The 10,333-nt window shown below is 50.1% G+C and overlaps 1 protein-coding gene across 8 annotated transcripts in view; it reads right to left on the bottom strand.

The window, feature by feature from the left end:
• Positions 1-1,474: 1,474 nt before the first annotated feature.
• Usp2 (ubiquitin specific peptidase 2) overlaps positions 1,475-10,333 on the bottom strand; it is a 28,537-nt gene continuing 19,678 nt past the window's right edge. For 5 of the 8 annotated variants that reach the window (XM_008766138.4, XM_039080702.2, XM_039080703.2 and 2 more), the window contains 11 exons: positions 7,957-8,007; positions 7,014-7,137; positions 6,028-6,139; positions 5,819-5,929; positions 5,182-5,246; positions 4,902-5,005; positions 4,739-4,819; positions 4,555-4,633; positions 4,254-4,361; positions 3,796-3,916; positions 1,475-3,290 (listed from right to left, as the gene is read on the bottom strand). In XM_008766138.4, the coding sequence (XP_008764360.1) occupies positions 3,203-3,290; positions 3,796-3,916; positions 4,254-4,361; positions 4,555-4,633; positions 4,739-4,819; positions 4,902-5,005; positions 5,182-5,246; positions 5,819-5,929; positions 6,028-6,139; positions 7,014-7,137; positions 7,957-8,007 (1,044 nt within the window). In that variant the 3' untranslated portion in view covers positions 1,475-3,202. Of the gene's footprint in view, positions 3,291-3,795; positions 3,917-4,253; positions 4,362-4,554; positions 4,634-4,738; positions 4,820-4,901; positions 5,006-5,181; positions 5,247-5,818; positions 5,930-6,027; positions 6,140-7,013; positions 7,138-7,956; positions 8,008-9,933; positions 10,053-10,333 lie in introns of all 8 variants that reach the window. The other 3 variants (XM_008766139.3, XM_063264776.1, NM_053774.3) reach the window with 2 other exon arrangements.

The raw sequence follows: 10,333 nt of genomic DNA, 5'->3' as shown, positions 1-10,333 counted from the left end.
CTGCCATGTGGGTGCTGGGAATTGAACTCATGACCTCCGGAAGAGCAGTCAGTGCTCTTAACCGCTAAGCCATCTCTCCAGCCACTACATCTCTTTGTTACGGCTTTGGAAGGGAATTTGCTACAAAACACGTGACTTGAATTTCATCCTTGAAAATGGTGGGAGAAGAATTGACTTTCAAAAGTTCCCTACACGTCATGGTGTCCACATGCTGTCCTTCTAGAAAAATGTAAAAAAAAAAAAAAAAAAAAAACAAACAAACCCCAACAAAACAAACTATAAACCGGGTGAAGGAACCATGGGTGTGTAAGTCCCAATTCAAATCAAATGTGTGTTTGGAGGACATGAACAGGGACAGCACTTCGGTTCTACCAGGCCTTGGTGGAAGGTTCTTGTTCAAGGTCAACTGCAAAGGCAGCACCTTCTCTCAGTGAGGGCCTGCAGGAACACCAGCTAAGAACAGGCGAAATAATCCAAGTTGCTAGGAGGCGAGTCAGATCTCAAAGAAGTGCCTGCGACAGACCTGCTTGTGTTTGGGGTTTGGTGCACTGCTAGGGGCTGTTGCCATGGGGATGAGATGGAGCCACAGGCTCAGGAGGGAAAGGAAAGCCGCTAGCCAGGGCAAGGGCTTGACTTGCGTCTGTTCTCTGGAGAACAGAGTGCACAGGGCGGCACCTACCACCACTGAAAAGACAAGGCATCTCCAGCTTGGAAGTGAGCCAGTTCTACTTAGGAGAGAACATTGTTTATGCTGTCGCTGGCTGCCAGAAGCCACAAGCTTTGAGATATCTCATCCTTGGTCCTGCCATTCCTAGGGTGGGGAGGGAGAGTCCAAGTCCCTCGGAGAGAAGTCACAAGGTTTGTTTAAATCTTTCTTCTTATGTACAAGTGTGATTTGCTCCAGCCTAGCATACCAGAGGCCCTGGGTTCAATCCCAAGTACCAACTAAAACGGAATGGAGGCACATGGGCCTAAACTGGAATCCCAGCCTCTGCATAAGCTGGAGACTCGACTCACTTAGCCAGCTGGAGGGCCACCTGAACTATGTGAGATCTCGTCTAGAATAAAGGTTACCTTACTCCCCCACTCTCATGAAATTTCCAGCTTAGAAAGCTGTCTTCATGAGGTGGGCCACCCAGGCCCCAAGCGACAGCAGGTATCTGTGCCACAACAAGGATGGCTAGACAAGACTTTGCTGTTTCAGTGTCCACAGCACTGGAGCCAGCTACGCAGAAAAACCCTGCCGGTCTGAGCTACCACCAGACCTGTTTCCCCAGGTGTTGACTGTGCTCTTGGCAGGTTAATGTCTGTGGAAGACGCTGCTGAGGTCTTCGAAAGTGTGATGTGTGAACAAGTGGGTAATAAGCTTCTAGGACTCAGAATTTAGGGCAGAACTGTGAACTGTGTGGCCCTCACTTTGCTGGGAGCACTTCCTGAATTCAAGGCCCTCCCAAATCAAGACCATCACACCAGCTTCCTTCTCAAAGCTACTATTTATTCTGTACAAGGCTCCACTGTAACTAGACATTCTACTCTTGCTTACATAGTAAACAAGTGTACACCAGCCCTTGGGCTCACGTCACAGGTCTTCCCTAGAGAAGGGGATCAGGCCAGGCAAACTCGGGGTGTCTTTTCTAGGGTGCCTTGACCTGGGACACTCAAGCACTCCAGGTTCTGAGGGCATAAGCCAGGCCCACCAGTGGGTGTGCAAAATGCACTGTGCAAAATGCCGTAGTGCTGAGTAGCCTGACTCTTGGGACAGCATGGAGTTTTTTTTTTTTTTTTTTTGTCTAATGTCAGGGCGAAATCAAGCCCACGGCAAAGAATTATGAGACATCCCCAGGCACCAGGCTCACACTCCCAGGGCAGGACCAAAGACTGATGCCTAGAGCGGGTAAGGGGTGTCGTGGGTGTCCCTGAGAAGCTCAGTCCAGAGGGCCTTTGTCTAAGAGACTCTGAGAAAGGGATGGGTGGCAGGAAGCTTGGGGAATAAGGGTATTAAGAAGAGAATAAATTAAAGGGGGGGCTTGAGGGACAAGGGGCCTGTGCTGTCCTTCAAACAGCTGGGAGCAGACCAGGGGTGGGAAAGAGGGTGGCGGGAAGAGCTTGATACACTATCTTAAGAAACACCGTTTACCCACTTCCCTCTTAACCACTGCAGTGCACAACGAGCCAGGGCACAGGGCAGGAGCCCACATGCCCCAGTGGCTTTCAACATGGCATGGGTATAAAGGGAAGCAGCTGAGGGATATCTCAGGAAGGGGAAGTTATCCCCTGGTCCCCAAATGCTATAAGGCACAATTCTTGGAGGCAACTAGATTCCATCCAAAATATTAAAGGAAAAAAAAAAACAACTTCAAAACAGAAAACTTTAGATCCCAGGTCTACTGTGACTTCGCTTGGGCCTGGTCAACACTCACCTAGCACCACAGGGGGCTAGCATTAGGAAAGTTGTATTTGGAGAAGAAACAAACAAAAACAGAAAACCTAACAAAAACAGAAACAGGGAGCCAGCCCCACGTCCCAGCTGTGACGAGAGGTGCGAAGGACCACATCTCCAGTCGGAACACGTTCCGTTAGTTAATTAAAAAAAAAAAAAAGACTTGGGTTTTTGAAAACCCAAACCAGCTTTCTTCAAAGATGTCACCCTCATTTGTACCCCTGGGCTTAGCAGCGTTAAGAGGGCTCTTGGCTCATGGATGTTCCTCTCTGGACTGACTGGTGAGCAGGTCCAGGCAGGGCGGCCTCCGGGCAGGCTCCTCCCTAGCTCCATCCAGCAGCGACGCTCCCAGCAGGCTCCAGATGGCGCTGTCCTCCCAGAAGGAGTGGCACTGGGGGCAGCAGGTGAACTGAGGATCCTCGCCCCACAGACCGCGGCCGTTTTTTATTACACACAGGTAAAACCACAAGCTTAAAAATGCAAACAAGAGGAGCCGACCAGGGAGCTGAGGGACGCGGCTGACTCCATCCATCTCTGCACCAGTCGTCGTCCCCGACAGGCTCCTCACTCCAGACCCTGCCCAGGCCGCATCCACGTCTGCTCCGCAGCTTTATTTTACTTTATTTCTCTCACGTGTCAGGATTTTGTTGTGTTTTTGTTTTTTTTTTTTTTTTTGTGGTGTTTTTTTTTCTGAATTTTTAAAAAAAAACTTAGGACGTGGGGCCACCACAGGGAAGAGGGAAGGGTTGTAGCTCCTCAATGCTACATACGGGAGGGTGGACTGGCCAGTTCATAGAAGAGCAAATAGGCGTCGCTGGTGCGCACTTGGCTGGAGGACATGGGTGTGACACTGTGGAAAGATCAGGGAAAAGTCAGAGCCTGTCAGGGAAGGCAGGGGACACAGTAGAGTACTCAGTTTGAAGAGATGTCCCTAACGTCTCTAGGCCAAGTTAACCTCTGCCTCTGTCCTCTGAGGAAGGGTTTTATTATTTTTAACATGTGTCTGTGCTGTGTGTGTCTGGTGGCCAATGGCAGTGAACCCCTGTTCTCTGCAACAGCAGTGGGAGCTCGTAACTGCTGAGCCATCTGCTCAGTGCCAAACCCTTTTTGGAAACGGGGTCTCCCATAATCAACGCTGACTTCCAACTTTCTAAGTAGCTGAGGATGACCTTGAAATCCTGACCTCCTCAGTATCTGGTTACAGTCATGTGCCATCATACCTATTTCTGACAGTCTGGGAAAGGGCAGCACACACACGTGTATGGTGGAGCTCTTGGCCCCGGCTTTTCCGTCCATTCAAGATGGAAGCCCTGTGAGGTGGGCTGTCCAGGAGCCCTGCCAGAATCCCATCTCACCTGGAGTCATTGAAAGTGTGCCATTCGCCCGTAACCGGACTTCGGCAGTAGGCTGTATAGTGACCTCCCATGGTGGTTCCGGAGTGATTGGACACAGCATACAGGTTGTAAACAGCATGGTCTGAGGCGGTAACACAGGTGTTAGGCATTCCTGCCCCAACATCCCTTCCCTTCCGCCCTTTTATTTCCCAATCTTTCCCCTGCCTTAAAACCATAGCTTCTACTAAGAGAGAAAAAAATTGGTTTATTTCCTCAGAGCGTATGTGTGTGTGTAGTGTGTAGGTCACAGGGACACCTTGACAGAGTCAATTCTCTCTCTGTGTGGGTTTTGGATCCATCTCAGGCCATCAGTACTTTACCTGCTCACATCCTCAATCTCTTGACCTTTTCCTAACTCTCTTGCTTCCTGCCCCTTTTCCTCCCGCCTTCCTTCTTCCGTCCTGCCCAAGTATACTCACTGGTGTTTTCTGAAGCAAATTCTCTCAAGTCCAGGTCTCTTAGTGGGAAATTCACAAATGTTGTGAGCTTGCTGGTTCGTATCCTGGATTCTGAGAACCGCTTCAGGTCTGTGATTGCTCTGAGTCAAGGACAGGAAGCATGAAGAGACTCCTTGGAGAAGCAGCTCTTCTCAGGAAGCAGGATCGCAAACAAAGAAGTCTATCGAGTTTTTTTTTTCCTTATGCTGCTTCCCTCCCCTTTTGGTCCCTTGTCATCAGTCACCCCAAAAAGTCAGCTCCCCACCCTGGGGGTTAAGGATACGGAGCACCAAGATCTTTGGGAACCTCTGGACAGAGAACTTCTTTATACATCGTTTTCTGGCCCGGCAGCGGCAGCATGTCTGAAAGACAAGACAAACAAGGATAGAAAGAGCTTAAAGCCTGAGGCGGTGAGACTTGTGGCCCTTCCCCACAAGGGGTACTTCTGTCACTGTGGAGTGACTTACTGGTTTCTCATCCCCATCCAACACATCCTCTTTGGTGAAGAGCCTCATACAATCCATTAACGTCACTTCAGGATAGCCTCTCTGCAAGGAAAAGATCCAGGTTAGTGGTCACAGCCTCACTCAGCCTGGAGAGAGGCTGGCGCAGGGCTACAGCTGAGCGTACCTTTGCAATGGGCAACGAGAGGTCCCAGAAGGGATCGAACACTGTAGAGCAGTAGCCGCAGTCGGTGCACGTCAGGGAGCTCTTTAGCTGCCCAACGAAGAGATCTGGGGAGAGGAAGCCAGGGCATGCTGAACATGTGAATGCCTGTCTTTCCCCACCCACTCTGGCCTTAGGTTTGAGAGCCACTGGCAGAAGCAGGGTCCCCTGGGATAAATGATCCCCACAGCTTCTCAAGCAAAAGCGGGTGAAGAAGCAGATGTTTTCTGTTCAGTATACTTACCCCCAATCCGACTGTCTTCCCTTTCTAGATACTTCCTCCACATCTGTCGCCCTTTCTCTTCATCACTGGGAACCACAGACAGGAAGACAGCTAGGTCAGAACTCAAGCCCTGGGAGGCTTACGGGGCTACCATCTAGCATCTTCGTATATTTACATGTATGACTTCTGTGGTGCTGGGCATGGAATCCCTGGCCTTGCTCCTGTTCACACAACCCTCCCAAGCTGCAAATCCTGAGTCGAGGTTCACCTGAGCCAGGATTAACCCAGGCTGCTCTCAAGTTCATCATCCTTCCTACCTCAGGCTATCTATCTATCTATCTATCTATCTATCTATCTATCTATCTATCTATCTATCTATCTATCTATCTATCTATCTATCCAACACATGTACAATGCCCAAATAAAAAGTCTGGGCTTAAAAACAAAGCAGGGGGTTGGGGATTTAGCTCAGTGGTAGAGCGCTTGCCTAGCAAGCACAAGGCCCTGGGTTTGGTCTTCAGCTCCGGAAAAAAAAAACAAAAAAACAAAAACCAACAACAAAGCAAATCTGATTCTCCCCAAATCAGTACTTGAAGAGAAGTAGGTACAAATGCCAAGTTCACAGAGACGTCATAGCGGCAGCGCCTCTCTTACTTACGGGAGATGATCAAGGCTCTCAGGGCTGGGCTTAGGCCTTGCTGCCACCCGGTTCACCTCGTTGTGGAGGCCATCCAGAAGGAAACGGAGGAATTCCTGAGCATCCTGCTGACTGAACCCAAACAGAGTGAATGAGTGGGTGAGCAGCACCCACCGGACCCCGCTTGTGCTACCACACACCTTGGGAGGACATGCATGTCAGGCCCTTACTTATAGCCAACGAAGCGTGGTGCATATCTCTGGATCTGGGTCTTGAACTCAGATGGGCTCACCACATCATTGGGGGATGACGTCCATATGGTCTGGATTAGTTTTGCAAACTCTGTTGGAAGGAGCCATTAAAGAGGGTGGAGAACAGGTGAGAGAGGTCCTCTGTGTGGCACTGGCTGTCCTGTACTAGTTCTGTAGACCGTGTTGGCCTGGAATTCAGAGATCTGCCTGCCTCTGCTTTCCGAGTCCTGGGGTTAAAGTTGTGCATCACAACTACCCAGCTGAGATGTTTTCTTTTTTTAAAAAGTTATTTTAAATTGTGTTTGTGTGCATGTGCATGTGTAGGTGTATGTATATGCTTATGAGTGCCCAAAGGGGCCACAGGCGGGAGCTGGCTCTGGAAACCAAACTCTGGTCCTCTGTGAGCACACAGGCACTTTGGCAGTACATGCCTGTGATCTAGTTAAGGTAGGAACATCAGGCCAGCTTTGGCTACATGAGACTGTGTCTCAAAACCAACAAAACAGGTTGGGGATTTAGCTCAGTGGTAGAGCGCTTGCCTAGCAACCGCAAGGCCCTGGGTTCAGTCCCCAGCTCCAAAAAAAAAAAAAAAAAAAGTTAAAAAAAACCCCAACAAAACAGAAAAACAAAACCAAGACAACCAACTGAACCAAGCATCCCAAAGATCACCAACCAATGAACAAGTAAGAGGGAACACGGAAACGAGTCAGACATGATGTTGTACACCTTGATCCCAACGCCTGGGAGGCCAAAGCAGGAGAACCGCAGCTGTGGCTCCAACCATGCTTACACAGGAAGGCTGTGCTTCAACCACAGATTCTGACACTTGAGCCCCAACCAATAGGCAAAGAAAGAGAAATGGAGGGGTGGGGGTGGGGTGTCTACCACACAACATCAGTCCAGCCTGGTGGACCAGGAAGAGCTGAGAAGGGCAGCAGGATCCACGCCCATACGGGGCTCCTCACCTTCCATGAGAGCTGTGTGTGCACTGCTGGTATGGCCGAGGTCCCGCATGTACAGCCTCTGGAGGCAGTAATCTCTCAACTCGCGGGTGTTGCTCAGACACTGAAGAATTGAGTTCATGAAGCACTAAGAGAGATCATCCGGCAATAAGTGCGCGTGCACGGGTCTGGGTTTTTCCTAAGCTGTGTATTCCCAACTAATGGCACTATTGGGATGTGGTGGCAACTTGGAAGAGATGGGGCCCAGTGGGAGGCTTTCAGGTATCGGGGGCTTGCCCTGAAGAAGCCTGAAGGACCCCACTCTCTTCCTTTCCCTTGTATCCTGGCCACAAAATGGTTTTGCTTTGCTATACATGTGCTGTCTGCCTTGTCACAAGCCCAACCATACAAACTCAGTCTTCTTTAGGTGTGCTTCTCTCGTGTATCTATCGTAGGGGAAGCTGACTAACAACACTGTGATGGGGTACAGACCCTCACACAGCACCTCTATTACCTGCATCTAAAGGTTCTCTGTTTCTTCTACCCAAAAATGAACTCACTCACAGCTCCGGGTTCCTCCTTCCTGAGTGAAGGCAGGGCAGAGTGAGGCAAGGCCCCAGTATGTGGCAAGGCCATGTAATTGGCTATTTCCTATTAAGGTGTACAAAGGGGTGTGGGCACACACACTGGTCAGCAGTGGGGAGGGAGTGATGGGAACCAGGAGGAAGGTCCAGGAGAGCAGCAAGCTCGCAGTGACAAGGGCAACTTCCTTTTAGCTGTGCTTCCTGCTGGGGGCGGGTGAGACAGAGTCCTGCTATTCACTGAAACACCAGCCAGGAAGGGCAGGTGCTGACTGCCCTCTAGGATAGGAAGCTACCTTGTGGAGTCAGGGAGGCCTCTACTAGATTATCCCAGTCAGGAGAGGAGGGGAGGGCTTCAGGAAAGAGCTGAGTTGGGAAGAACTTACCGTGTTCCCAAGGTTTCGAAGACCAGCCAGACCCTGGGCACTCTTTGAATTCTGTAAGCAAAAAACAAGTCACATGAAGGTGAGGGTACAGCCCTGGGTCTGTACAGTTCTCACCCAGACTTTTCTTTCAGCCTCGGTCTGGGCCTTGGAGAAAAAAAGCATGGAGGAGTGCCTATTTTCAACACACAAACTTTTCTTCGGGGCTTTGCGGTTTTTATGTATTTCCCCATCTTTTTGTTGTTTTGAGAGAGGGTCTCACTAGGTAGCCTAGTGAACGTGTGGCAATCCTCCTGCCTCTGCCTCCTGAGTGCTGGGGTTACAGGTATGAGCTACTACACCTGGTTTCTTTATATTTTCTACTACACTGGAGACTAAAGATTAGAACTAGAGGCTAGGGGCTCATAATTTCAGGAATACAGTCAAGTCCTTGTTGAAAGAAAGTCCAGGTCAGACATGGTGATGAAGGTCTGCAATCCCAGCACCTGGGAAGCAGAGTCAGGACAATTAGGAATTCAAAGCCAGCCTCAGCTACATCATACATAGTGAACCCAAAGGCTAGCCTCAGCTATATGAAAAAAACAGGGGTTGGGGATTTAGCTCAGTGGTAGAGCGCTTGCCTAGGAAGCGCAAGGCCCTGGGTTCGGTCCCCAGCTCCGGAAAAAAAAGAACCAAAAAAAAAAAAAAAAAAAAGAAAGAAAGAAAAAAACAAAGAGGTTTCATAGCTCAAATCCAGGTACTATTTCAAATGACCTACATTTATACCAGATGTTCAATATATAAAGGAACCACCATGATTTGCACTTTAAGAAGTTTAAATGACAAATCACTGAGTTTCCATCTTCAGCTGGGGAAAACTCAAGCTGCCTGCCACTCTCACTTGCCAGAGACAGGTGGAATTCTTTGCAGCTGAACTCAGCCTCTAAGGGCTGAGCCCAGGCGGGAGGGAGGATCCTCCCTGCCTGTCTCAGGTTTCAACATCCCGGACTAGCCACTGGCACCAAGCTGAGGAAGCACCTGGCTGAAGGTGCCACTCTTGTCTCTACTGTGGAGGCTGGTGAGGGGGTTGGAGAGAGAACAGGTGTGAGACTGCAGGCACTCAGTGTTATTTGTCAAGGTCTCTTAGGTAATCCTGGGCACACCTCCTGAGAATCAGAAAACCTTCAGGCTCAAAGGGTTAAAGAAGCAGTAGCTGAGTTTGTGGTGAGTCTGCCACCCCCTCTTGGAAAGGGGGCCTCGGAACAGGCAACTCTGGAGCAACACTGGCTGGGGCATGCGTGGGGCCGGCTCAACCCTGATCAGAACAGGAGCCTGAAATAACTCAGCTAAAATTACTCATGCCATGTGCTGACAGCCTATGAGGCTGTCAGCGGCTCAAAGCTCAGGAGACTGTCAGCTTGAAGGGAGGTGGGGAGAAGCAGGCCGAGGGAGGGCTTTTCTCAAGCAGAGCCAGGCCCCTCCCACAAGTAATAGGATCCCTCTCTTGGTCAGTTGTCAGCTCAGACTCTAGCAGGTAGAGAAAAGGTACCCAGAAGAGACATACTTTAAACCTTTCGCTGGAGGGAAAGCCCGGGGCAGCATACAGGGTGTAACATCCTCCACTGCCCTGGCCTGCAGTGCTAACCTGACTTGGCCCCCAAATAAACTGTGAGTCCCACCACTGGGTGTCCTAGTTCGGCAGTAGACGGCTTGGCTAGCATTTGTAAGGTCTTGGGTCTGACCCCTGGCAATGGCAAAACAGCAAAATGCTGACACCTGTGATGGGCCCTATAAGTGGGCTACCACAGAGATAGTCCCTGGGGTCAAAGACCTTATCAGAGATTTGGATGAAATGTTAAAAGTCTCCCTTTTCCCCAGAGCCCAGCAAGAAAGCACCACAGCAATCTTCTTCATGTTGCCCGCTTGGAGGCACCCATCGAGGTGTGCCCACACACGATGCCCACTCACACCTGGTTTCGGTAGCTCTTTACTAATCCTTACCCCCTGTGCCCGAGACGACATCGGTCTAAACAGGCTGTAGAGACAGAAAGCATCCTACCACCGGTGAGCATGTCCACATCCACCAAGGCGGGCTCTCAACTCAGGTACTTATCCCAGCACTAGTGAGGGTGGGGAAAGGGAGGGGTCACCAGTCCACAGAGGCACTCCTGCTTCCAGGTGGGAAGTGTATTCACCCTCCATGGTTAGTACTCTAGTCCCAACGCTTCTATTGGCTTGAGGGCAGAAAGGTGAGCCCCCCCCCCCCAAACACCATTAGGACCCTCTGCTTTGTGTGTGTGTGTGTGTGTGTGTGTGTGTGTGTGTGTGTGTGTGTGAGGAGTCATGTTCTTATCTTAAATTTCCTCAGCTCCAAAACACTTGGCAATTTCTTCCTTCCTTT

Source organism: Rattus norvegicus, chromosome 8 (genome assembly GCF_036323735.1).
Source record: "Rattus norvegicus strain BN/NHsdMcwi chromosome 8, GRCr8, whole genome shotgun sequence".
Classification (NCBI taxonomy): domain Eukaryota; kingdom Metazoa; phylum Chordata; class Mammalia; order Rodentia; family Muridae; genus Rattus; species Rattus norvegicus.
Note: the sequence above shows the minus strand (reverse complement) of the source record. Positions and strands in the feature narration are given on the sequence as shown.